General features: G+C 50.8%; 2 protein-coding genes across 4 annotated transcripts in view; both read left to right on the forward strand.

Moving 5' to 3' along the window:
- The window catches only part of CAPN5 (calpain 5), a 60616-nt gene that overhangs the window by 17343 nt on the left and 15768 nt on the right, over window positions 1–27505 (forward strand). For all 3 annotated transcript variants that reach the window (XR_014230886.1, XM_082337797.1, XM_082337798.1), the window contains exons 2-3: window positions 1686–1862; window positions 19799–19930. Coding sequence is in view for 2 of the 3 variants with exons in the window: in XM_082337797.1 (XP_082193923.1) it covers window positions 1701–1862; window positions 19799–19930 (294 nt within the window). In the remaining variant the exon portion in view is untranslated. The remainder of the gene's footprint in view (window positions 1–1685; window positions 1863–19798; window positions 19931–27505) is intronic.
- On the forward strand, window positions 23736–25076 carry OMP (olfactory marker protein; the record flags this gene model as incomplete). Its single annotated transcript, XM_082304509.1, has 2 exons — window positions 23736–24170; window positions 24382–25076. Exon 2 carries the CDS (start codon window positions 24597–24599, stop codon window positions 25074–25076), a length of 480 nt encoding a protein of 159 aa, XP_082160635.1. The 5' UTR covers window positions 23736–24170; window positions 24382–24596.

The raw sequence follows: 27505 nt of genomic DNA on the forward strand, positions 1-27505 counted from the left end.
ACAAGCTGCTTTAGCAACTGATCCTCAGCAGCAGAGACCTGTGGAGCAGCCAACAAGGGGGTTATTTTGGGTTCACTTAAGCTCTGAGTGATGAGCACTTGTGCTGCTAATCAGGCTGATAAATATCGTCAATTAAAACCTCTGCTTTGCTCTTCTGCTTTGCAGAAGTGAAGTGTTTTCATCTCTCCCAGATGAGAGGAGGCTGGCTGGGTGGGTGATGCTCTTGGAGGATTGCTCTGATCAGCACAGGCATTGGTTTAGCTCTCAAGCACCTACTTTCCTTCAGCTAATCCTAGAAATTTATGAACAGGGGATGTGACACTGCTCCTAAACTGATGTCCAGCTGTAAATGATCATATAATCCCTGGGGTTTTGGATGTTTACAGATTAGCTGCTTCCAATTAACCTTTATTGCAATTTCCTTGTCCCTCCACATGTGATGATTTTAAGTGTCTGTGGATGTTCACCACAATAAGCACATAGTTTCTATATGTCTCACTGGGAGTGATGGTTTAGGCCAGCTTGTTGGATGCATCTGCCTGCTGGATGGGGCACCCTTCGTTTTACCATGGGTGGTGTTGGAGACTGCAGCTGGGATTATGTGGCACACAAACCCCTATTTCTTTAGGAAACCAGACTAGAGGTTTCCAGACTAGGGTCACTGATGGTCAAGGGTTTGAACAGGACATCCCATTTTGGGGAGAGAAGGATTGTACGTGGCTGTTATAAATAAATACAGAGAAACCTTAGGGAAGGAGCTTTGGAAGAAAGTCTGTGATTTAGTAAAGGGGAACAACATAGAGCACCCCCTTGCCTTGCGCCTGCTGTGGGACCAAGGGGACTCGACCTGCAGGGTGGAGGGATGAGGACCCGATCAAAGTGGTTGGTACCCAGTGACCAAACGGCAGGGCCGATGGAGAGGTGCTGCGCTCTCTCTGGGGGGCATTTGGGCAACGGTTTCCTGCTGTCTTCTGGATTTCTAAATTCATGTCTCTGCCCTGGAAGCTAGCAGCTTGTCAAAGCAGAATAATTAATCCAGAAACATGTGGCGCTCTGCCAGGAGGCCTTTTTTTAATTAAAAACGGATCCGATAAAGTCTACTGAGCAACTGGTGTCTCTGATGAAATCATGAAATGTATGTCTGTGATTTGAGGCTATGTGGTGGGGGTGCTCTGGGTAGGGCTCAGCCCCCATAAAACCTGTGCACACCCAGCTTGCAGAGGATGTCTTCTCCTCCTTTGACTCCGAGGGCTGTGTTTTTCCCAAATGAGTTACGAATTCACTAAAAGGCAGGACACCAGTTATCATCTCCCACTGTGCCTGTTTTGGTGATGTTTGGCCAGCTCTGGGGTAAATGGGAGTCCCATGTCCAGGGGATCTGCAAGGTATGCTTGAGCTTTGAGGAGTCATCCATCTCTCCTCGTTTGGATGCAGGATTTTCCCTGCCTGTTTAAATTGGTGATGGAGCACGCTGATACGTCCTGGAGCGAGCCAGATGTGCTTCATGGGACTATAAATGTGGGGTCTAGCGATGTAGGACAGTCAGATCTGGGGGAAGGCAGAGACAGAGGCTGGGTGGTTGTCTCCAGCCACGATGTCTTGGTCCTTCCACCCAGGTGCTGTGGAGGAGGATTGGGTGTCCCAGGCCAGACCCTGCCCTGTCTCACTCCCGCTCTCCCTCCCAGGGCCGGTGGGGAAGGATGTTTTCCTCGGTGAAGCCATACGAGAACCAGCGCTACGCCTCCTTGAAGAAGGAGTGTCAGAGGCGGAAGCAGCTCTTTGAGGACCCGCTTTTCCCCGCCAACGATGACTCGCTCTTCTACAAGTCAAGGATCCAGGGCATCCAGTGGAAGCGGCCAAAAGTAAGTGCGCCTGTCCCCTTGCACCTCTACGCTGCTTTACACCATCTCTGCTCTCAGGCATCCCTGAAAACGAACAGCACACCCTTCACCAAGGATGCCAAGCCCCGGCCGACATCTCCTCTCCCCAGCAGGGTTTATTTTCCTGAGCTTGGCATCATGAGCCTCTGGGATGCCAGGGAGACCTGCTGCACCCAGCTCCAGGCTGTTCTGCCCCCAGTGAGGCCTAGGAGCAAAGGAGGCTTCTCTGTGACTCAGTTTCCCCGTGCATAGAACAGAGAGATGGTTTGCAGCCAGGCTGGTGTTGGGTACTCTTCTTAAGCCTGGTGGGTCCAGCAGGCCAAAGGGTTATCTCTGCATACTCTTGGTGGTCCATTTGGAAAGGGAAAAGAAGATAAGCTATATGTGGGTGAGGTGGTTTTGGGGTCTTTGGGAGGTGGGTGGTCTAATCCATCCTTCCTCTCCTGTGCAAAACCGGTGTCCTCTGCATGTCCTCTGCAAAAACCACTCTGTGTCGCTGCTGTGTCTGGCATGGAGGCAGGTTGTGGGAGGCTGGGGGTAACGTTGCCTGTCCCCAGTGCTGCCTGCTCCCCTTCTACTATCCTCAATGCCTGCCCAAAAGATGCACATCAGGACCTGAGGGCACCATGTCTTGGGGAATTCGTATGCTCTGGTATGGCCATCTGCTCGGGGCTGACCATGCAGCCACTTCTCTGACTGCTGTGAAATACAAGGCATCCCAGGGAGCAACAATAATTGTGACTGGGGAGAGGCAATAGCACAGCATCTAACACACCTGGGACTCCTTCCTTGCCTGTGGGGAGGAGCAGCCCTTGCTGCCAAGCCTGTGCTGTTTCGCACACAGCTTGGTGGCATTTCAGTGTGGCAGGGTCTCCTGAGCTGCCGTTGTCCTCCTTGCCCCCCCCGGCAGCCCGGAAAATCAGCTGGCCTTTCGCAAGACAGTGCTGCGTCTGTCTGGGTGAGGGCAGTCTCAGGAGGGGTGGACAAAAAGGCTTTGTGTGAAGGGAGGGATGGAGCTGAACTGACTCTTTCTGTGTGGCAGGAGGGGCTGAGCCCCCCAGCATCCCACGGGGCTCCTCGCGGGAGGAGGTCTGACTTCCCTCTGCCCTGCCTTGGGCTCTTCCATGCCAGCTCTGTCTGGACGTGGGGTTTGTGCAAGGCTCTGCATGCGTTTTAGCTTATTCCCCTTGTCTGCTGGAGTGGAAAGATGCTCTGTGCGCAGCTGCCTTCTGAAGACAGGGCTCACCACGATTTGGGCTCGTGGAGGACAACATGAAAAGCCCTTGCGCACCCCACATATAGGTGATGCCCAAGACTTTCTAAACAACTTTCTTTGGGACTAAAGGGTAAGGATGTATTTGACACCCCCTTGCTGTTTTGTATTCAGAGGCACATATTAATTCAGCCCCACCTCTAATGACAGAGGGTTGGATGCAGTTGTACAGGGGCGAAGTTTGCTCGTCTTCTGCTGAGCATCTGTGTCTCAGAGCTTGCTGCGTGGGTCGCGAATGACTCTGGTTGTTCAGACTTTATCATGCATAGACTTGTCGGTGCTTCCTTTTAGGGAGGAGGGAAACCTTTTCTGAATGGGTGACCCACCTCTTCTCCACCTGCTTTTCTGGCTTTCAGCTCACTTGCAGCCCTAGGTGTTCAGGCATGTAGCATCAGCTCTTGCTTAGGAAGACCTGAGGTCAGCCAGCAAGGCATCATCCTGTTGCTGCCTTCCTCCAGAGAGCATCAGGTCTTTCTAAGAAAGGTTTCTGGATCTCCTGGTCTTCACCTGCATGGTGGCATTCTCAGCTAGGTCCAAGCCCATCCCTGCTGAAGCATGGGGTGAATTCAAGCTCTTTCCAACCAGCCAGCTCTGCAGTTTGAACAGAGGCTCCTTCTCGCATGGGCTGGCAGTGGGAATGGGTGCTGGAAGTGGGTCCCACATGTAAGCAAGGTCCTGTGCACTTAAGTGGAGGTGGAGCTGGTCCCTCTCTCGCTGCTTCTGCACCAGACGAAGGGAACTTTGCCAGCCATGTCATCACCAGCAGTCCATGCTCAGCAATAGCAGTCTCCTTGATGCCGCTGTGTAGTAGGATCATCTGATCAGATCTGTCTAGCTGCCCTGACCACAAAATCACCGTAAAAAAAGGAATTTGAGCTCACATGTGACCTGGTTACTGCCGAAGTTTCCAGAGGCCTCTTTATCTAAAGGACTTCTCCAGGTTCACAAAAGTGACTGAAATTCATGGGGAGAAAAACTGCTTTGTGCCAGCCAGCCAATGCAAAGTGACATTTTTAGTTGCTGGACCCAATTCTGCCTGAATTCAGACTGGCTCTCAAAGGGAGAGAGCCCAGCAAAAGGCCCCAGCGTCTTCTGCAAGAAAGCAAACGCAGTGAATCTGAGTGTTAGGGATCTTGATATCTATCTCACCACTTTGCTGCCTGCAAGAGAGCTGGGAGAGGGTGTAAGAAACTGCATAAATGCAGTTGTAAAAGCCCACGTTGCTCTGAAACAATTTTACACCCACCGTAGCAGGTCTTGCTCTGTGTCCAGCCTGAGGTCTGCTGCAGAATTAACTCTGCTCTTTCCTACATCTGTAATCTCCTTGGTCTGGTCTCTGCACGGGACGTAGTGGCAGCACTCGGAGGTTGTGGAGGAAGGGCTGGAAGCAACTGTTGGAGGTTGCATGGGAGAAACTAGGTAGAGTCTTCAGAGAGAAACATTATCGGGTTCTCCAATTTAATGAAGTGTTGAGTAAGAAGGTCCAAAATGTCCATGAAGTTCAAATCAGCTGCTCTGCTTGTGTGGTAATTGCACGGTATGGTTATTAAGCCACACTAAGTCCCTACAGCATCCTCTTTCTATTACCACCAGCAAATCTTTCCTTAGGCAATCACATTTTATTCTTGTTTAGAAAAAACAAACAGAGGGATAATCCCAGCTTTTGGCAACTGCAGTTTTGGGGAATCCCTGACCCAGAAATGGAGACTGCCAGTCCCCGGGACGCCGTCTGCAGGGAGGGGATGGTGTGTACACACCTCTGTTATCTCTCAGGGCCATGGTTTGTTTTGGAGAGTTTCAGCTCTAACTACATGATAAAACGCAAGAGCTCATCATGCCTCGAGCTTTGCTGTGAGAGCAGAGTGGGTGGGGAGTGGAAAGAAAAGGCATCAGCTATTAAAAACAACTGTTTGCTTTCTCAGAAAAGCTGCCGCTTATGATCTACGCAGAGAAGTGATACGTAGGAGTTAACTATTTCAGGCAGAGCGCTTGCATGTGAAAAGTAACTGTAGTGAACTCACTGGGGTGGTGGGAAGGAGCTTTGGCAGAGGCAGGATCTCATTCCCATACATTTACATGGCACTAGTACAAATCTGAACAGCCCGTCTGTCGTATGCGCATCCCTTCCTTCCCAACCAGGACCTGCCCTCATCCTTTCTGCTCCTCCACGTGCTCCCAAAGCCTGAGGTTGCTTTGGGGGAAAAAAAAAACCAAACAAAAACGGCAATCTCTGCAGTGCTCTCCCTCTTGCTTGAGGTTTTTCTGGGCGGGGGGAAAAGGGGAGGCTGAAGGGCTTTGCTGGAACAGCTCATGAATAACCCTTCCCAGGTCAGGCTGTTTTGTTTCAACTTCCTCCTGCATCTGGCGTTGCAGGCTTTCCTGGAATGGGCTGAGCCTTATTCTTTCCAGCGGGGTGTCCTCCCTCCCTCCCTTCCTCCCTGCTTTCCCCTGGCCTTGAGCCCTGCTCTGGCTGCCAGATCTTTGCAGAGGGAGCAGCTGTTTGAGCCCTCTAATCGCGCTTTGGCTTGGGTGGTTGTTTGCCGGACGTCTTCATGATATGGCACGACGAAGCCAGAAAGCTAATTGCTCCAGTGTATCAGAGGGAGGGAAGCCATAGCATCAGCCTGGGCTGGGAAGGGGGTCCTGAAGAGTGTTGTTTTAGTGCATCCACTTAAAAACGAGACTGGCTGCTCATTGCTGAGCCAAAGCAGGTTTTAGGGCTGGCTATAGCAGCATCAGCGGCTCTTTCTGGCAGCAGCACTTGGCTATTGCATTAGAAATTAAACCTAGCTTTTTGGACTAAGCCCAAATCCCCGTACCTTGCTTGAAACTCCTTTCTCTTCTGCTCTGCCTGCTACCATATGAAGGAGAGGGAGATCTCTGTATTCAGTACCACCCGTAGAGAAAGTCTTAGCCTGATCCTCAAGCTCTGGGTTTCGCCCTCCCTGTTTGAGGCAGGAACGCTGGCAGTGCAGCACGGGAGCAGGAGTTTTAGTCTGTGCGTTGGTGAGCTGGTCTGGGCTGTTGGGAGCTGGGGAAATGGGGAAGGGTGGTACTGAGAAGAAGAGAAGGGGATGGATGAGATGCAGGCTGGGAGGCAGAAATAAGGGGGGATCTGGGGCAGCCAGCTGTGTGTGTTGATCCCCTGGGAAAAAAAAAACAGTGATGGCCCAGGATGGAAGAGGCTCATCTACCCTGTGGGAAAACAGTTCATCTCTTCTAATCATCACTGTCCCAAACTCTCTTCTCGGGTACAGGCCACTTCCAGTGATGCCATGGGATTGGTACAGGGTTAAATTAGGGTTGTTAGTACCCCTGGGCCTTAGCAAGGGCTTGCTTTCGCGCTGCAGCAAGGAGGGCCATGTGGTTCAGGTTCAACCCACCAAGCGATGACCTGCTGCTGAGAGTGGTCACCAGCCAGGACAAATTTGGGCATTGCTAAGCTCCTGTGGGAAGCAAATTAAGCCTGGTGGGAGGCTTAGGCCATGCACAGATGTGATGTTGAACCACATGAACTGCATGCTCTGGTCCTTGCTCTTCCCAGGGAGCAAGGTTGAGCCTGGAGAAGGTTTTTTCCTCCCTGTCCTGGGAGGCAGACCAGGCTGCTGTGTGCTGAGTGTTTCCCCGTCCATAGCAGTGTGTCGCAGCACCTTGCAGAAGCACCTCGTGGTCTTTCCTAAGATGCAGAGTGGTTGGGACAAGAGATCCCAAAGACGCTTGGAGGGGATTAGGTGGCAACTCAGTGCTGAGCTGCACCAAAGGTGGTGTAATGAGAAGCTGTGACGAGGCACGAGGGTTTCCAAGCAGGCTGTTGTCACAGTGACTGGGTGGCTCAAGGCGACGTGCAGTGATGGCTGAACCTGAGCTGCACCTCTGCACTGTGAGTTCAAGCCTGGCTGGTTGCAACCACCAGAGAAAATCTCTTGGATGAAGTCTACACCCTCCTGTCTTCAGGGGAAGAGTTTTGCTCTCCAACCCTGTTTCTCAGTATTTTTATATCTCTACAGCATTTGCTTGCAAGCGCCGAGTTATCTCTGCAGGAATTGTCAAGGGAGGTTGTCACTGATTAAACAGCACGAAGGTGGATTCCTGCTAAATGGCAATATTATTTTACCTGGGTGCAGAGGCAATGTCATTTGGAGGGGAAAGTCTGAGAGTCAGGGTAGTTTTGGGGGAGACGGAGAGGCCAGGTGTTTTGGGAAGGGTTGGGGGAAGCGGGAGGTCTTGGGGCAATGGGGCCATGGCATTTTCAGCCCTACTGTGGCACTGGGGAGAGATGCTCTCGTTCACAGCCCTGGATATTTTTTTTTTCCAGCCAGACAAGAGGAATCTTGTTTTAGAAACTGAGAAAATACCATTTTTCAGTAGCCACTTCTCTGTCAGCCTGACATATATCTAGCCTGACTTGTGTATAGGGGTTTTGTCCCTTATACCCATTGTCTCCTGAATTCGATGCTATTGTGTTTGGAGGATGAGGAGATGTTGCAGGATGGGAGAGCATCTTTCAGATCCCCTTTTTCCTTGTGTTATAAAGCACTTAGCTCCTTTTGCTTGCTGAGTGAGGGTTATACAATCAGTCCCCATGGGGTTTTCCTGGAAGGGGAAAGGAGTCAATGAACTAATTCGCTAAAAGCAGAATCGGCACTTGCCTGCCCACAAGTTTCTGCATTAAAAGGTCTTTTTCCCAGTGTATAGCACAGTCTGGGAAGCTGGCAAACACACAAGGGTGAAGATAATGGGGAAGACAGAGGTTAAGTTCTTGCAGTTCTTTGCTCTGAGAGCTCACCCGAAGCAGGCGCATGGAGGCAGTTAAAATGGTAATGGTCACTGGGAGCAATAGCCTTCTGGTACCCTACCTGGACCTTCTTCTGCCAGAAATACTAACCTCTGGCACCTGCGCTCCAGGGGTGTCTTTGCTCAGCTTTTTGGCCTGTCTCACTCAGTTTTGGTCCTGCCCGAAGGATGCTTGTGGTTAGCATTGATGCTGTGGCTCTTCTGTGCTGCTGGATGGACTGAGGGATCGTCTTCTCCGAGCAGAGTCTGTCATCTGTCTGTGATCCATCACGGGAGTCGGAGTCCTTCCAGACCTTTGCGTTTCTCAGCTTAGGAATTTATGAGCTGCTTGCCTGTTAATTTATCTGCCGTTTTCAGTAAAGCCTGGAGCTGATTGCCAGTCTGGTCGCTCCTTGCCAGGAAAGGATTTGGTCACCATTCAATGCAATCTCTGAATTGACCTTGTTTTTACATTTTTAAGCCATTCGTAGGCTTTCCCCCCCTTCCTTCCCCTCAAGGATGGACAAGATAATTTTTGTTATTATTTATGCTTATTTTAAAAGGTCTCTCCTCTCGTTAAACATGATGCTGACCCTGGCTGCGTTCCAGCAGATCTCGCCAGATCCTTCCAGGGCCACGGCCCCATGGTGCCAGGCAAACACGCTCTCCCCCTTAGCCCCAATGAGGATGAGGGGTGATAAGCTGCCTGGCGTGAGTATGGCAGCCTTTGATAAGAAATTAGCCAGGCAGTCTGTTCTGTCCTCGGCATCAGAAGAACACGGCCTTAAATGCAAAGCCAACAGTAAAATCAGTGGATTAGACTCATTGCCTGCTTCTTAATGCAGCTGCGCGTCGGTGTCTGGGAATTATTGTATTGGTAATGGGGAAGAGCATAACGGTAGCAGAGGGTGCCGCAGAAAGGAGCCCTGGGCATCTGCTGCCCTTTCTGAGCTCCACGGGAGGGAACGGTGCAAATCCTTCTGGATTTGGCTCTGGGGTACCAAAGGGGCACATCCAGCCTGTGGAGCAGGTACAGAGCTAGTTATGCCCTGGATCAGCCCTGGCTTTTAATCTTGGTGCAAGCTGGGAGGTACTGCACCACCTATGAGCTCTAATTTTTGAGCCCTCAGAGAGGCTGGGATTTTGGGGTGATTTGCCTGTGTTAAGGGCAGGCTTGGCCCTGCTGGAACAAGTGCCTTTCACCGAAGCCCTTGCAAAATCCCCTTGCAAAGACTCCATCAGGCAAGGTGCTGCCTCTTGCAGAAGGAAAATGAAGCATGAGGTGCAGTAAAACCAAGGGTTGACTCCGGCTGCTGCAAGACGTGGTTAAAGAAAGAAACAAATAGGAGGAAACGTTGATAGGAGGAAACTTTGATGGGAGGATGAGAGCCGGAGCCACGGTGGCCTTGTGGTTGGAGCAGAAAAGGATCCATTTCCTTGGTCTGGCGGATTCAAAGCCGGAGGGAACTGTTGTTGATGCATTGGCTGATTTCTGCGTGACGAGAGGTCACGGCACTTCCTTGAATTAATTCCCCATTGAACTAAATTTGACCTGCTTCCTCTAAACATCATCCAGTTTTATTTTTCCGGGAGATGAAAATCCACTGTGGCTCTGGATCATTTGCTCTAAAGACCAGTCCCCACTTCAGGATTTGCTTTTTTTTTTTTTTTTTTTTTTTTTTTTGGTGTGAATTGGCTTAGCTTCAGCGTACACCCCTTGGATCTTGTGTGCACGCTCACTTTCTTCTGCATTTCTGTTCCCTTTAAATATATGGTAACCCTCTAATGCACATGTGGTTGGGGCAGACGGATACCTACACCTGTAAAGAAGCAGGTACAAACCCTCTCTCCATCATCTTTCCTTCTTGCCTTGTTCAGCAGAGCCTGGACTCCTGTCCAGTCCAGGAGCATCGATGGGTTGACCGGGAATGAATAAATGCAGCTCGCGTCTGTCTTTGTAAACACCCCAGGGCAAGGGCTTGTCCTTTCCTTGCTGCCAAACTACCGATGCCATCTGAATTATTTGTAGGGAGCATTAAATTCTCCAAGTCATCCCTTTTTAAAATAAAACCCCAACACAATTTGACAGTAAGTGGAATAGCACTGTTTCTCCTCTGATACATACAATTTAACACAGAGATTGTGCCAGTACTGCCCCAAAGCCCTGCAAAGATTAAAACCTGTTTGTGAAGCAGACGGAGGTGTGTAGTGCAGGGAAGTGTGGTAGGGTGGGATTTTTGCCCTAAGCAAAGGCACTTAGCCCAATGCAATCATTTAGACCTGTGTGTGCTGAAACACTGTGCAACAGGGGAGGTGAATTCCTTGGGATGGTGCTGCCCTGCTTGACCGTCCTGCCCATGCTCGTGGCCATCCATCCCCACCCCACACGCTGTCTCGCTGCCACATGTGGTTGCGGGGACCCAGTGCTTGGCTCCCTGCTATGTTCCAAGCAACCCTATTGACAAACCAGTCTTGAACTGGGACACTCAGGGGAGTGGAGGAGGATGAAAAGCATCCTTGAGAAAGGACAAAGGCTTTAGGTGTTGGCAGTCCCCTGGAGCAGAGCACAGGCTCTCAGTAGTTTAGCTTGCCAGGACCAAGCCTGCACAGCAGGGTGCCAGCCTGTGAGATCTGTTGACCCCTTCACATCCTCATCTGGATTCTCATCTCTATGAAAACGCACCAACAGGTCCCTTTTAGACTATCCTTTGGCATAGAAAGCACAGCCAAAAGCAGCACCCCAGGGTGATGCTCTCACGGGAGTTTGCTAGATGCTCTGGCTTCACCTTCTTTTTGGCCCTGGCTTCCCAGGTGCCCTAAATGAGATCAGTGCTTCAGCCACTCTTCCCTGTCCTTGTGGGGCTGGGACAAGCTGGCATCACTTCCCCACCCCTTGAGGCCGGTGGTATCTTGCTCAGATCTCACAAGAAGAAATAAAGGTCAGCAAGGGTGAGATGGAACATCTGTCCCCTTCAGGTGATAGCTGGGGCCAGCAGGAGCTGTGTTGACCAACAAGGCAAAAGACTGCAGCTTGAGAAGGGTGACCTGTGTGTCCATGTAGAGATGAAACAAAGCATCCCACATCTTTGATATTTCTGGATCTTTGGGAAGAAACCACTGCTCAGTGATTCATTCCTCCCAGTTCCCCTCCAAGAAGGAAAAGCGTGCACAAACCATCTTCAATGGAGAGTGGTCATGGATAGAGTTATGTAAGAATTAATGATGGAAAACATAAACAGAGTGCTTAATAACTGGAGAAACTGGCTAAAAGTCTAACCATATACATTTAGCTTGTATATAGCCCATGTAAACCATGTAGTGAGTTTGTGTGAAGACCCTGTGCTACCTATTGCTCTATTGCTGGGAGAGCTTGTGCATGTTCTTGTCTTGGAGCTGCTGTTGCTGCTGTACTTGCATTGTTGTGTCTCTCAGGAAACTGGCAGCCAACTGAGCATGAGTTGAAGGCTTCAAAGTCTTGTCTGGAAATGCTGCGTCTTGCCTGTGTTGCTGGGAAAGTCGAGCAGGTCAGGAGGAAATCACCATAGGGGAAAGTGATGTTACCAAGGAGAGATGAAGCTTGCTTGAGTTTGACGTCTCTGTGAACTCCTGCAGTTTCATGGCTTGAGCCCATGGCCTCATGGGAAGATCCCCGCTGGTTGTTAAGTACAGACTTCATCCTTTTTGGTGAACACCCCCCTTGGAGGTGCCAGCCAGCGCCAGCGAACGCTGGATGCTTACGACCAACCCTGCTGCCAAGTTCCTCTCCACTTCCTTCTCTCAACAGCGGCAGGAGCTCAGCCTTTTCCTGGTAGCTGAATATTGAATCATTTTCTCTAAATAATGCCCCTTTTTGTTCCTTCTCCCAGCTAACAAACCCACTAGTCCTCATTTCTAGAGGGTGGTTTTCTCATAAAGCGGGTTTCTCTGTTTGTAAAGCTACACCCAGGGTATGAATAACCAGAACAGGTGTGGGCTGGAAGTCATGTCTTTAAATGGCTTAAACTCGCAATAACCTCTTCATCGTCATTGCATAGTCAGGGATTAATTTGGACTGTGGTGGGGTCAAGTCCTGGTCTTGGATTGAGGTGCTGCTGTGCTATAAACATGACACAATCACAAACCAAAGGGCAGTTCCTCGCCCTGGGACAGTACGGCTTGAGGGGGTGTGGGAGGTATCCCCGTGGAAAAGTAGTTAGGAGGTTTTGATCTGAGATATGCACAGTGGAGGGTGGAGGTAATTTTCCTTTGCAGCTCCGGGTTCTTTCTTTTCCCATCAATAACTTGGCTCTTAGGATAATTAAAAAAAAGACAAAACAAAACAAAAAAACACCCTGCATGATTTAGATTCCTAAATCCTGTTTTAGAAGACTGGCTTTTTGGTGAGACACAGGAATTGGGATTCAGGCAGGGCAGCATTCAGAGGCAGACCTGAATTGTGTCGCCTGGAGGCAGAAACGGTGCAGCTGAACTCGTGGCCACAGCAGCTCGCTCCAGGATTTCACAATAGCTCTGTGTGAGTGGGTGGTTTTGGACCATTCCTCCCAAAATACTGTGGTTTCTCACAGCAGGACTTACTTGAATAGGTTCCTCCCTTCCCACCAACACACCCCCACCACCGTGTCCTCCAGGGTGGGGACTGGTGGCTCAAAAGTGGTGCAAGCTGTGGACATCCTCATGGCTCGTGCCTGCGGTTCATGGTCCCTCACTTGTGCCAACGTGACTGTGAACCTCCCCGAGAACCAGTTTGGGGCCTGATGCAAATAGTTTCAAGCCAAAGCAGTTCCTCCCGTTGAGGTTAGACCGCACAACTAGAAGTGCTGGCACAATGGAGGGAGCAGTGTGCCACGGTGAGAGGACGGGCTTTGGAGGGTGGGTGTATTTTAAACCCACGATGCTGCTAAACCAGGGTTGTTCCTCACCCTGCAAGTCCTTAGCACCATCCCAAAGGAGCTTGGTCAAGGGAGATCCATAGGAGAGCTCAAGGCTGGGATATGATGGAGGATGGGGGGACTTGGGAGAAGGTGGCCAGCAGCACTGTGGTGAATCAGAGGGGTATATCTGTCATAGGGTGTTAAAGTTAAAACAGCCACGGGAGCTTATTTTTGTTTGTCCTCCTCCACCTCTCTAGTGTAGCTCCCTAGAGCCCATGCCTGCATGTACTAAGATTTAAGGGAAGGAGACCCAGGTGGAGCCATCCCTGAGAGTGCTGCGTTTGCTCAGTGTCCTCTCCTTCACTTCTCGAGAAGTGCACTTGTAAGGGTCAGGCTGCCCCAGGCAATGCAGCATGGAAAGGAGCCAGGTGACATCTTTTCCATAAAGGAATGATGGCTCGTGCGGTGACCGGACCGTGCTGGGACTTGAAACCAAGAGGGACCACTTCTGCCCCAGATGGGGTAACCTGAGGCACATCATCTCACTGCTCTGAGCATCCCACCCCCCAGTTTGTCAGTGAAACATGTGAAGATTTTCCTGCTTCGGCACTGAGATCTGCAGATCTCAGGGCTGTCTGGATCCAGGGAGTATCTTTTCTTAGCAGCTCTGCAACCAGACGCATCAAAACAACTCGCTGTGGGAGAGGCGGTCTGGGCAGGGCTGCATCTGAATGCGTGGAGATGCTAAAAGCCAGGCTGTGGTGGCCTCTGCTTCAATCTTGGCTGCGTAGAGACTGATGAAGCCCTGGGCTGAGTAATGGTGAGGCTTTCCAAGAGTGCATCACTAGAGAGCGTGGGTGGGAGGAACGGGAATGGCGGGTCTGAGGTCTCTGCACTTGTTCCAGTCTCCTTCCCGTCCTTCTCCCACTCCGTCTGCTCCCGGGGAGGTGCAGTGCTCGCACAGCATGTTGCGTCTCTCCACGTCTCATTGCTTTAACAGAGTCCTCTTTGGTGCCTTTGTACTTTGGATACCCCGAAGATAAAACCACAGGGGGACCTGTCAAGGCTGCTAAGCCTGCAAATTGACCTTTAGATCTTGTTTGCCACCGTCCCCGCTCTTTCTGGTGCCAAAACAAACAGCACGGCATGGTGCTGAGGTACACAGAGTCATGGGGTTGGTGGGGAGCGTATTTTTTTGATGCCTGCCTTTACAAGCAAGTCCTGTTTGCTGTGGGTGGAGTGTCCCACACCCTTTGCATGGCGTGGAAGCTGATAACAGAGACACACGTGTATACATTGAGATACCCCGGGTGGATTAGCGTTAGGGGTGCCTGACTGAGGCAATACAAAGCACCACAAACAATTTTATGGGGTGTAGATATTACCAACCCAACCTACCCTTTGATGTGTGTGAAGCCAAGCTGCTGAGGGTATAATTTTTAGTAGGGCCTGTAGTGATAGGAGAAGGGGTAATGGTTTTAAACTAAAAGAGGGTGGACTCAGACTAGATATAAGGAAGAAAGAAATGTTTTATGCTGAGGGTGATGAAACACCGGCACAGGTTGCCCAGAGAGGTGGGAGATGCCCCATCCCTGGAAACATTCAAGGTCAGGTTGGACGGGGCTCTGAGCAACCTGATCTGGTGGAAGATGCTCGTTGCAGGGGGTTGGACTACATGACCTTTAAAGGTCCCTTCCAACCCAAACCATTCTATGATTCTATAATAATCCCTCTGAAAACACGGACCCCTGGTTTTCTAAACTCACCCTATTTCCCTTCCCTATGTCACCCTGGTGCAAATTTTTTAATTGCCCTTTTTTGCAAAATCGCGTCCCAATGCAGGTACCTGCAGCAGGGACCTTTGTGTCAGCTGTGTCAGCGTTGCTCACTGTGCTTGGATGCCTCTTGCTCTCTTGGCCGTGTGAGTGACATTTAATACACAGGATCCTTTTAGTTCCCCATTGCCCGGGGCGGGGGGGAAAGCACAGCCACGCTAATAGATTATCTTGCTGATTTTGCAAGTCTGAGTAAAAGCATTGTTCCTGAAACAGCCAGGCTCTGCAATGCAATTAGACTAGTCTGCTCCTTGCAAAATCTTGTTAGTGAAAAGTGGTCCTGGCATGCAGCAGATGTTGTATTTGACATGCTTATTTTCTCCCCCTTAGCTTTTTCCCTCCCCACAGCTGGCTTGACATGATCCAGATCCCCAGTGAATCTAAAGCTCAGACATCTGCACTGGGAAATCTGTCACCAATTATAAAGCCAATTAGAGAGTGATTTGCTCATTACTACCCTGTGTGGAATTGGACTAGCTGGAGAAGACAAGGGTGATATTTTCTGGTTTACATGCATTTGGAAGGAAATTGTGTGTGTTGGGGAAGAGAGTACCAAAGGGGAGAGCAGAGGAGAAGCCCGCATGCTTTTTGGTGGGAAGCAAAATTACACCATCAAGTGCAAGATAAGTGCATTGATTGGGTCTTTTTTTCCTCAGTGGACTTCAATAACCCAAAGCTCCCAGCAAACTGACTTGTTCTGGGCTCCCATAAGCCAGACCTGGTACCTCTGCAATCAGCCTCTCATCAACAGGGATCTCAAAGTCCTCTCCCAGTCCCGGCTCTGATTTCCACTTCTGTCCCGCATCCCTTGCAGGAGGAAGGATGTGGGAAGGAGTATATGAATCACCAGAATTTTGAATCACTAGTTTGGCCATCCCTGTGCTATTAGGCTATAACTGTCTACAGGACAATCCACACAGGCTTTCTCTAAGTTGTGTTTTGTAGCCTGGAGCTCAGCGGCCATTTCAGCAGCCACTTTTAGGGAGGGCAAATCAGGTCTGATGGTGCTTAGGATCTTTGGGATACTCTAAGAAGACAGGTTCTCCTTGCGGGTGAAGAGGCATACATGGCTCCCTTGGCCAAGGTGGAGTCAAGAGCAGTACATTGAAGCCAGAGCTTCCCTACAGCCATAGCTTTTGGCTGTCCCCCCCTGTTCCTTGCCGTTCACCATCTGTGTCCAGACTAGGAGCAGCCATGACCCAGGAGCTGGCTGTGGTGAGATGAAGGACAGGATGGACTCGCTGTTTGCTGAAGCCTCGGGGCAGTTTGAGCTGGTTCTGTGGTGGCTGATGCCTGAACCCAGAAGGCCCCCAGGGTGTGTGTGGGTGTGCGCGTTTGTGTGCTGCCCTCTTCTCTCGGGGTTGTGGTGCTGGGAGGGTGACGTGGTGTTTGCTTTTTGGAGAAGCGCCCGCCTGGGTAAATGTTACTCCTCACCTGGTTTCTGTCTGCTGCACGGGAGGGAGGGGAGGAAACCAAGGTGATGACCTTCTACGATCAGAGCATCTCTGCTTCTCTCCTCCCCTTGCACATACAGACCCCAGGCCCTGTCATTCAGTCTGGCTGCAGAACAAGCTCTTTATCTCTTCCAACTCTGTCCGCAGGAAAAGGAAAACCAAGTTCAATGCTTTTCTTGGCTCTTTTTGACCTCATTCCCACTGGTCTCTAGTTCATCACCCACCTCCGTATGGGGACATGGTGCCTCATGGCTCTGAGCGTGCTTTGAGCCCTGAAGGTGCTGCATCACACAGCGGGGCCCCACTGTGCTCTGTGCAATCCTGGGGGCATTGCAGCCTTGCTGAAACAGTGCCTTGGTCCCTAGCTCCCACCTCAGTACAGGCAGAGCACACAGGGAATGTCATCCCTGCGGACTGAAGGCCATGCAGTCTAGACCAGGGCCAAAATGCGTGAGTGGGAGCTCAGCAGCTTCAGTGGGGACTGAAGAATCCAAGTAATTTAATATTGGGAAGCTCCAGTCTAAGGGATTTGGGAAACCTTCTTGGGAGGTTTTGCTGAGGAGACTGACCCACGGATGCGTCTTAGATGGGAGCAGCTCCGCAGCATTAGAGCGAGGAGGCAACGCTGCCTTCTCCTGTGCGAGTGCAGTGAAGGGCCATGAAGATCATTAAGGGACTGGAGCATCTGACATGAGGAGAGGCTGAGAGAGCTGAGACTCTTCAGTCTGGAGAAGAGAAAGCTCAAGGGGGATCTTAATGATGCGCATAAATACCTGATGGCAGGGAATGAAGGAGACAGAGACAGATTTCTCAGTGGTGGCCAATGACAGGACAAGAGACAGTGAGCACAAATTGAAAAACAGCAAATTCCATTTAAACATGAGAAAATACTTTTTTACTGTGAGGGTGATCCAAACACTGGCACAGGTTGCCCAGAGAGGTTGTGGAGTCCCTGGAGATATTCAAAACCTGACTGAACACAGTCCTGGGCAACCTGCTCTAGCTGACCCTGCTTTGAGTAGGTGGGATGGACTGGATGATCTCCAGAAGTTCCTTCTAACTGCATTGATTTGGTGATTCTGTGCTTAGGATCACTGGAAGTCCCCTGGGACCGAGCTCAGTCCTAGAGCTTGAGGGTGCTGCGTGAAAGTGTGGCAGCCCCTCTCTGCCCTTCAGGGCTGACTCCTGGGAAGACTCACTGAGCACTTTGGGATTTGCACAAGTTTTACGCAGAGCTCACGTGGCGTTTCCTTCCAGCCAGGCCTGTATATCGTGCTGGGCTGATCCTTGTGCAAAGCATCACTCCTTCTCCGAGGCCTGATGCATCTCCAGGCACCAGGCATGCAAGATCCTGGGTCAAGGGAGAGGCTGTCACCCCCTGCCCCAGCAGAGGATTGTGGCATTTAGCAACCTTCGTGCTCTTAGGAAACTTCCAATTCAGCTGCAAACTGCCATAGGGTTTTGCGCATTATGAGGGAAGGAGGTTATAAAGTCCATGGGCTGCTAAGTTGTAGAGCAAGTGCGTTCTTTCAGCCACAACCATGCTGGACCAATAGCACCTTGAAAGGCCACATCCAAGTGTACACCTGAATGGGAAACGCCTGCTGCAGCATCTGAAGAGCTGCCTGAATGAATCCTTCAAGAACAATATGCCCTTAGGGACCTATCTGCATCAGTGGGTAGAGAAGCTGAGTCAAATGAGAACTGTGTTTTGCAGAGGGAGCCTGCCCTGGCATGAGCGTTTCCAGCTGTGGCACCTTTGTTGCTGCCTTGGGTCCAAGAGAGTAGGGTCTAATGAGCTGCAACCCTCATCTGTGCCAGGGCAGGCTGCTCTTTTGGTGAGTACATAGGGCTTCCCTCTTAAAATGAGAAACCACGGGGGTTTTATTTGCAAACTCTTTCCTGGTGATGGGGAAATCACAGCTAACTGGCAGCTCTGCTAGTAGGAAAGGTCCCTGAGCATCTGACACCCTCTACCCTTTGCTGATTTCTGCCAAGCAGGGTATGTTTTTCATGCTTTCATGTTCCCTCCTGTCTACGTAATCCCAAGCAACTCCTTTTTTGTACACTGCAGATTCACCTAAGGGTAGAAAGGGCAGCTGTGGTCCTCAAATGGGGCAAACATTGTGCCTCTACCCCCTAGAGCAGGATTAATAAGAGCTGATCTTGCAGGCATCACCAACAGACAGGACGGACACATCCCCTGCTGCTGGGTGCTTCCTTGGTGGGATGAAACAGGAGTTAAATCCCACTGCTCCTCTCCCATCCCCGTCTGCACTCAGCGATGCTGAGAAGCGCAGGTGGCTCTTGCTTTGGTGGCTGTCAGCTTGCCTCCCTCTAGCGCTTATCCCAACCTCCTGCAATGCCTGCAGCTGGGAAGGGATTAGTCCTCTCCGTTGCGTTTGATCCCTGCCCAGTTTGTGTCTGGTTGATGCTAAGGTTATTTTTTAGGTGTACAGTGCTGGCTGGGTTCGCTGGGAATAGCAGGAGGTGCTTACGAAGCAGCGATTCCTTTTCCTCCCCATGATGGGCAGAGGCAATGCAAGTCCTCATGTGCAAAGTTTGGGGGGAACATGTTATTCTGGATGCAGCCAGCCTGAGAAACTGGGAGGTGTGGGGGAAGAAGGAAAATCTGCTTTTCCTTTCTCCCCTTCGAATTAAACATAATAACAAAGGGGAAAAGATTCTTTCAGCTCTTTGTCTGTCCCAGCCTCCAGCTGGACAAGGCCTTCCAAACTGGATTGATCAGGAGAAAAGATAAAAAAAAAAAAGAAAGCAGTGTTTCACACGAAGCTTGCTCAACACCTTCTGTTATTTAAGTGCTTTCTTGGCCAGGCTAAGTGGGAGTGGGAAGAAGGCAGGGCAGCCTGGCAGGAGGCGGGCAGAGGAGAGGCGATGTGGTTGGTGCCCGAGTGGTTGGAGGGGCGAGCTCACCTCCTAGCTGGCTCCTACCCAAATTTTTCCATTCATGGTGCCCATGCACAATCCACCATGCTGGTTTTGGTGACGGAATGAGCATTTAATCCTCCTGTCCCAGCTGCAAAGCTTTTGGCTCACCGAATTTTCTCCATCTGCTGTGCTAAGATCGGGAAGGACAGACCTCCTAGGGGAGGACACTTTGCTTCTTGCAACCATGGCTGAGCCCTCAATCTGCGTTAAGTTTTCCTGGGTGAACTGTCTGATTTAGGCACTGCGATTCCTCATCTAAATGCCTGGCTCTGCCCTGCTCCTGCAGGGTTTTATTTTCGGATGGACTCACAAGTTTCTCTATGGGAGACAGTGGGTTTGGGTGATGCTCTCATGCTCTCCAGAGCAAAATAAGAGAGGGAGAAGCTTGTAAAGCAGTCACGGAGTAGAGAGAGCTGAAGGCCTTATGGGAAATAACAAAGACTGGACTTAGAAGAGGGCTGTAATGGTGTGAAAACACACCGTTATCACCAGGGATAATTATAGCAAAGCTGTGCTGATGCTGGAACACAATAGGTCTGGTGTCACTTCGGCAGTGATGCTGCCCATGTCCTGGTGAGAGCAGAAGGCAGGACAGGGTCCTCGTGCCACCGGCGTGATGAGCAAGGCCAGCAGAAAGCTGCAGATGGGATTTAAATGGAGCCTGAGGAAGAGAGGAAGAGATTTTCCCTTGCCCAGAAGCCTTGCTCTTGATTTCCCTGTCCCCTCGCTTACCCAGCGTGTCTGTTTTTCTCCTATCCCACAGGAAATCTGTGACGATCCACATCTCTTTGTGGACGGGATCAGCTCCCATGACTTACACCAGGGCCAGGTTGGGAACTGCTGGTTCGTGGCTGCCTGCTCCTCCCTGGCGTCCCGGGAGTCTCTGTGGCAGAAGGTAAGCGGTTCCCCATGCCAAGGGGAAGCCTGTCTGCAACACCTTGCCTTTGCATTGTGTTTGTCTGGCTCACAAACTGGTTCTTCAGGGATGCCTCAGGTCCTGAAAAACTGTTCATGTGCAAAAACCTCCCTTAAAGGACTATTTTTCAAGGGGAATTAGTCATCGTGACTGCAGTCACATCACACTCAAGCCAAACCCTTGGCCAGTTTCTCCTTCACTAAGTGGATCAAGTCCCATCCTGTCCTCCAGATCCTGAATCTGACCCTCCCCACTCCAAAATAACCTAAAAAACAACAAGACGACCCAAATTCAGGATGCTCAGCTGCAGCGTTTGGCCCTGTTTCCCTAGTTCCTATAGTGTTACCTCTCTTTGGCTGCTCAGTGTGTGCCCACCTTGGCAATGAGACACCTTGCACTGGGACAGGTAGGGTGATTTGAGGGTGTTAGTATCTCTCCCAAGCCACTGTTTCCCCAAAGTGTCCATCCCTGGCATGTCCCGTGGCTTGATTGCACCATGTAGCAGTGTTCCTTTGAGTGGGGGGTCCAAAGGGACTGTGTTGTGGGCCAGAAAGCCACCAAGAAATTGGCACTAGAGCAAGGGGCTGCAGACCCAGGGAGCAACCACAGAGGTTCAGGGAGGAAGGAGGTGCTCACTGCCACATCCTTGGACAGTCCATGCCCATCTCCACCATGTCCTCAGCTACAGAAGAAGTCAGTCCTGTGAAAGCCAAGATGGGGGGCTTCAGACCCTGGTACAGGTGTGCCTTATTGTAGGACAAGAGACCAGCAAGTTGCAAGCACCTTTTCCTAGATTTTACTGCAAAAGGCAGCCACCAAAGTCCTACAGTGCGTGGAGACAGCATCACCCGCTTCACCCACAGCCTCCTACTGCAATGGACCCAAAAGGGATCCCTCCGCCCCACGCCTTTGCATCTGCTCTGTGTGCTGTGGTACTTCCAGTTTCTGCTGCATGTGCTTTTTGTGATCATGAACACTAAGCTCAGGAATTTGTGTTTGTTGCAGCATCCCCATTTTCTGTTAAAATCAAGGTTTTTCTTCATATGGGAACAGGGTAGCTGTTGTTGGCTTCTGGATAAGCAGTCAGGTTTCCTCCCGTCGTGGCTTTGGTGACTGTTGTGGCTCTCGTTACAGGTGTGGTGCAAGGGGTTGTTTAGCTTGTTCCTCTGCATCGACGTCTCCCAAGGGCAAGCAGGCGAGTTGTCTTCCCTCCTCACCATTCACTTCCAGCCCTGCCCTGGGAAATGCCAACCAAACAGAAGCTGGGTCCAAAGGGACACCTCATTATTTCAGTTTGCCAATGGCATTGCTTTTCCTCCCTTGGCAATTTGGTTGTGGGTGTTTGTGACTTCTCGTTTTCCATGCCCTTAACTCTCAAAGGCTCTTTACCTCCCTACTCTTTCTTTCAAAAAGGTTTGTTTTCTGGCAAAAACAAAAGCTGCAGCCATCTCCCCAAGTCTTCCTTCCCAGTTGTTTGCCGTGATGTTCACTACAGGGCTCTGGTCAGACATGCTTCAGCACACCCCTGCTTTTGGTCACCTCTAAATTGGATGGGACCTTTGCTCAGCCTTTGCAGGGTGCTTTGAGGGCTTATGATGAATTGCAAGGAGTAAATGTGGCTATAAACTGCAGCAGCAATTTTTAAAGCAAAATGGGAGACGTCGTGCACAGATTAACCCCTTGGTCCAAAGAGACACCAGCTCTGCTGGATGTGCTGGGTTTAGAGCATGGTCCTGGCCGAAGATCTCAGACCCCTTTGTTGGCCCAGAAATAATGGACCTCTTGGTCCTTGGTACAGTCGCACGTGCAATTGTGGTAACATTGCTGGAGGTACCTGTTGCTTCTTGGCCCTTGGGCATCTCCACACATAGGGCCCAATGCCTGCAGGGCAAACCTCTGCTCCTGACTGGTCAATATGCTGATGTAAACAACAGTTGAGAGGACAGACAAGGCAGCAAAACACTAGGTTTTTAAACCTAGTTTAAAACCTAGTTTTAGTGTCATTAGACACAAAAGTGTTTCTGATTCAGCGTCCAGGAGGAGCTGAAAGATGCTGATGCAGGTTTTAGTATCACTGAAATATCAGTACAGGGATCTTGGACTAGGTCTCCCATTGCTGCTAGAAAATGTAATCCTGATTTACACCAGGATGTAACTTAGGCTTTGTGTGTCCCTTGCTCCACTTCACACAATGAAACTGTCTCTCTCAAGTGTGGGGAGGGGGAATACCTTCAAGGGAACAGGACATGCCAGCCACATCCCTGTGTATCCCAAGAGATGATTTTATTCCCATGGTTTCTTCCACCTCGTTCCAAGGCTCCCTCCATGTCCCTCCTTCCCATTAAGCCTGTGATGTTTGAGTCACTGAGTGGGAATGGGGGACTGGAAGTTAATTTAGAGCTGTTTTCTATTTTCCTGACTCATAGCTGGCCCTACATGACTTAAGGTGTGAGATCTGGCTCTATAACATCCTTTCTGTGACCTTTCAGAGGTGTCTAGCTCTTATGAAAGGAAATTAAGGCATTGAAATGGGGGCGTTTAAATAATTACCAGCAGTGCTTTGTCGGGATCTATAACCTGTGCTCCCACAGGTTGCACTGGTATTGCTCAACAAATAAGGGACAGGGGCCAGACCCTGAAGCCAAGTGGTTCAGACAACTGAAGCCAAGTGGCTCTTGACTCTCTCCTCAGGGTCTTTAGGAGTAACAGCAGATGGGTGACTGCAGGACAATTCCCAGGAAAATGACGCACCTTGGGCCCCTGGTGTCTGTGGTTTGTCTGGCCAAGGCCAGCTTCTGATGGTCTGGTTTGGGACTTCTTCTGGAAGTCAAAGCGATAGACTCCAGGGATCATTATGGGTGGTTGTGAGTCAAGTGTGACACAGTCCAGGTGACGGCACAGCCTTTTGTAAAAATATTTTAGAAAAACTGTTTCCTGGAGTTCATTTAACACAGTTTGAGCTCCCAGAGTGCCCTGCAAACATGGCATCTGGCAGAAGCCAACTTGAGTCACAGATCGGATGGAGAGAACCCAAACGACTTGACTCCACACAATGTCTAAAGCTTTGTGCTGAAACCCCTGCATTCTCCAAGTGTCCAAACCAGTGACTACATCCCAAAGATACCCTAGTGCGCTTGTAGGAGTCAGGCCTTTTCCATGGTACACCTAAAACTCTAGCTGTGGTTTAGCTGCTGTGTCACGGGGCCACTTGGCAGAAGGGCGCATGGGATCCACAGCCTCATGGAGCCACCCCGCACCCTGCAAAGAGATACGTGTTCACCACTATCCCCCTTTATCCCATCCACTGTCTGGACAACCCACCAGCACAGCACCAATGCTCTGGATTTAATCATGCACAGCAGGTGCTGGAGAATGAGTAGTTCCAGGTTGGGCACAATGGTCTTGCTGGTGCTCATGTGGTCTCAGAGCATCTCTACAGTGCCTGGAAAGAGGTTGTTTGGGTTGCTTTCATCTTGGACCTGCTTTTCCACCTGGCCCAAAGAGGCAAACATTAAGGTGCAACTGTGCCTGAGATCCCCTTTCCCAGGCGCTCTAAGGCGAAGGCCACATGTGAGCACCCTCTCCAACATCGGGCCAGTTTGTTCGAGGGCAGGCAGACCCATGCTGAGGTGCTGGCATCCACCTGCTGCTGCAGCAGCGGTATGGAGCCTGACTCCTGCCAGCTGTGCCATCCAGAAAAGGACACGGATTCCTGAGGAACAAGTTGACTACGAGTCAAACATGTACAATTGCAGAGATGGGGGCCAAACTAACATGAGTGCAGCCAGCAGGGCGAGGGAAATTATTCTTGCTCTCTGTCTGGCGTTTGTTAATCCCCATCTGGGCACTGTTTTGGGGTCACCAGAAGAAGCAGACAGAAGCGAGTCTGATGGAAGCCACGAAGATGGTCTGGAGCACAGGACATTCAAGGAGAGACTGAGAGAGCTGGGTTTGTGTGGCCAGGAGGAGGGAAGGCAAAGGGGGAGCTTATTGCTGTCTGCAGGTACCTAAAGGGAGGGTGTGGAGAAGATGGACCCAGACTCTTGCTGGGGATGCGCAGTCACCGGACAAAAGACAACAGCACAAGCTCCAGCTTATCTTCAGCATGAGCGTGGTCAGACAACGGAACAGAGGCCCAGTGAGGCTGTGGGATCTCCATCCATGGAGATATGCAAAGAAGGACTGGACAAAGCCCCGAGCAACCTGATTTAACCTTGAAGTAAGTCCTGCTTTGAGCAGCAGGTTGGACCAGACCCCTCCAGAGTCTCCTTCCAACCTGAATTATCCCATGAGCCTACCTCAGAGAAAGCCACTGCCACCCAGACCTGTTGGGTGGCATCCCTGGCTGCACGCCTTCATTTCGGAATAACGAGCTGCGGTTGTCAGGGAGGTTGCCAGGGAGGCTGACATCAGACATCCCTTCCCTATAGATTATCGTGCAGAGCATCATCAGTTCCTGATCTGCAAACGAGGAGGGAGGGCACCCAGAGGAAGGGTGTTTTGCGTCACTGGCCTGGGTTGCCTAGCACTGCTGGGACCGTGGAGAGGGCGCACCAGCTCCAGGGGCTTGGAGGCTTTTTCGCCCTCTGTGTCCTGTTTGAGAGCCAAACGTTGCTGAGGAAGGAACAGAGGAGCAACCGAGGCGATGGCAGCCGAGGCAGGGATGCTCAAGCTGCCCTTCATCCACGATGACCAGCTCACCCGGCGCATGCGGCTGCGATTCCAGAGCCTGCAGCAAAAAAATATGAGGCCCCAGGATGGTGAGAAGCTGCTGCGTCCCAATGAGCACATCTACCGAGTGGATTTCATCCGGCAGCACAACCTGCGCTTCCTCCGCTGGGACATGCAGCTGGAGAGACCTGGGAAGGTCACGGTGACCGGCACCTCCCAGCACTGGACTCCTGATCTCACCCACCTTATGAACCGGCAGCTGCTGGAGCCGGTGGGCATCTTCTGGAAGAAGCCAGGGGCCAAGGAGGTGGAGTGCAACGAGGCAGATGCCCAGGAATTTGGGGAGCGGATAGCGGAGTTAGCCCGGATCCGCAAGGTGATGTATTTCCTCCTCGCTTTCACTGACGGCCTTGAACCAGCTCAGCTGAAGGGCTCCATCATTTTTAAAGCCTGATCCCCTCTTGCTCAGGCCTTCTTGCTCCAGCTGTGCTTTTGCCTTTGTTTTTCTTTCTCTCAGTTCAGTTCTTGGTTCATTTTTACGGGGTTCTTTTTTTTTTTTTTATGAGGGACAGCATCACGGAAAAATGGAGGACAGCTCAGTGCTTCTGGAGGCCCTCAGCCCTGCAAAATGCTCCCCATACCTGCTGTCCTCTGTCTGAATGATGGGGAGGATGGGGCCATGAACTTGCTGCTGTATTTGCCTAAACCATGAGACTGCATGCTTGTGAATTCATCAGGGGATTCACCATGTCTGACTGGTGCAGGGTCTTGCTGTCTTGGAAATCTGAGGCTGCCCTAAGCCCTCCAACTGTGGCAACTGCATACCAAAAGCCTGATGGAAAAATAAGAAATTGCCATACTGGAAACAGGAGAGACAACCTGGAGAGAGTCCTGGCTTCCAGCTTCCATCCTAGCCATTAAAAAGGGAGGGCTTGTTTGCAAGGGAATGCTTCTCCTTGCTGCAACTGTGGGCTGCTTGGTGTCTGTGAAGACCAGTGCCATGGAGGATCACCTTGCTGTGAAGCTGAAGTACATGTGGACATGCCGTATTCTGCAGATTGCAAACTCGCTGAACAAACTGGTGCAGGGAGGTTGGAATACCCTATTCCTGACGGCCGCCACCATTTCTTGCTGGGGGTCACTGTGGGGAGGTGTACTCCAGCACATTACTCACCTTGTGCTGCCTGGAGATTGTTGCTCCTGAGATGGTTTGGAGCAGGCGTGCGTGTGTGTGCAGAGCTGGGCAAGCGAGCCAGCAGCTCAGAGCAGGCTGTAGGTCGGAGCCAGCATTGCTTCCCCTGCGGCAAAAACAATTTGTGCATTGTTGTGGCCTTAAAGCACCCATGAATATATTTATTCTGAAACATCTATAGAGAGCCGTGAGGCTGCAGAGCACTTTGCAAACCACAGAGCAGGAACCTGCTGCTGCTGTCCCCAAAAAGCAGTATCTCCTGCCCTGTACAAATGCTGAGGCAGGGAGCAGTGTCTGGGTGGCCATGGGAGCAGAGAGGGGAGACGGTACCTTTGCAAGTTTAGGAGCAGGAGGGTGTTTTGTGCCTGGCTTGTCCCATGACTGTGAATAAACTACTAACTTTGGACGTTCCCTTTTCCTCCACCAAAAAGTGTAGTGTACTTTGGTGAAGCTTCTTGAGACCCACAGATAGAAATGTCCTTTGCAAGAGTCAGGTATTATTGCAATTGGTCCTTTGGTAAGATTGCACTCAAATGTGGGTGAGCACTTCTCAAGGTATGGCCTGAGATTTTCCTGACCTGTAAGGAGAGGGCAGTGATGGGAAAGCCAAGACAAGGTGACTTTGTACCCATGGCCTGCTGACTTGTGCGGACCATCCCAAAAAGAGTCCAACCTCTTCTTCAAAGCCTCCAGAGATGCAGCCTCCATGCCCGCCCCAGCCCAATTATAGTGTGTAAAATGATTTGCACAAGCTATAGCAGGCAGAGAGGGGAAGGAAATCAGGAAGATCAGCTACTGGCTGGGGAGATGGTGGGAGCTTTGAGTCTTGCCCACAGCCAAAGCTCAGCAAACACCGAATCATACAGCCATGCCATGAGCACTGCTGGAGAAGTTGATGTCTTTGCTTAGACTCCAAGAAACACTGGACTCAATGAAGAGAGAGAAAAGTGGATCCATCCCTGCTTGGCCATGGCATGGACCCACTGCGAGCCAGACCCACTTCCAGGGTCCTGGTAAACTTTCCCATAGGAGACCCCTCCTTATACATCCCAGCGCAGAGCTCCTGACTACAAATCACATTAGACCCAACAACAGGAGCCAGCGCTAACTTCCAAAGGGGTTTTTGCATGCCAGGTCTCACAATATGCCATTGCTACGTTGCTGGGTTAGAGTTCTTGCTGCAGGTACCTCGCTGGGTACTGATGTACCACAGTAAATAAAAGTCTAGTCAACAGGGTTCCCCTTAAGGACTGAAGCTGTGAGTGTCGTCTTCATGCCCTTTTGGAACCTGCCCCAATCCTTCAGGCAATAAAAGAGCACCCACCAATTTTCAAGTCACTGTTGGTATTTTTGAGCACCTTTTTATCTCCTGTAAAAAGTAAAATGAACATTTACCTTCTTTGCTCTTGGTGTGAAAGGTTTAATGGAGCATTTAGCAGTTTGTGTGGTTTGGGGAGGGGTTTGAAGCTGGGCAGAGGAGGGGAAATGATCCTCAGGTGGATCCATCAGAGCTGGGGGTGGGAGGTGAGTGGGGCAGTGTGATCTCTCTCTGCTGCAGGGAAGATGAACCTCTTCATACCAGCCACTGAAACTCTCCCTATACAATTTCAGCATCCCATAAAGGCTTTCAGATACACCACTCTATCCTATCTCCCAGGGGAATTTCATCCTGGTTTGTACCATGGTTCAGC

This window comes from Platalea leucorodia, assembly GCF_965183815.1.
Source record: "Platalea leucorodia genome assembly, chromosome: 2".
Lineage (NCBI taxonomy): Eukaryota > Metazoa > Chordata > Aves > Pelecaniformes > Threskiornithidae > Platalea > Platalea leucorodia.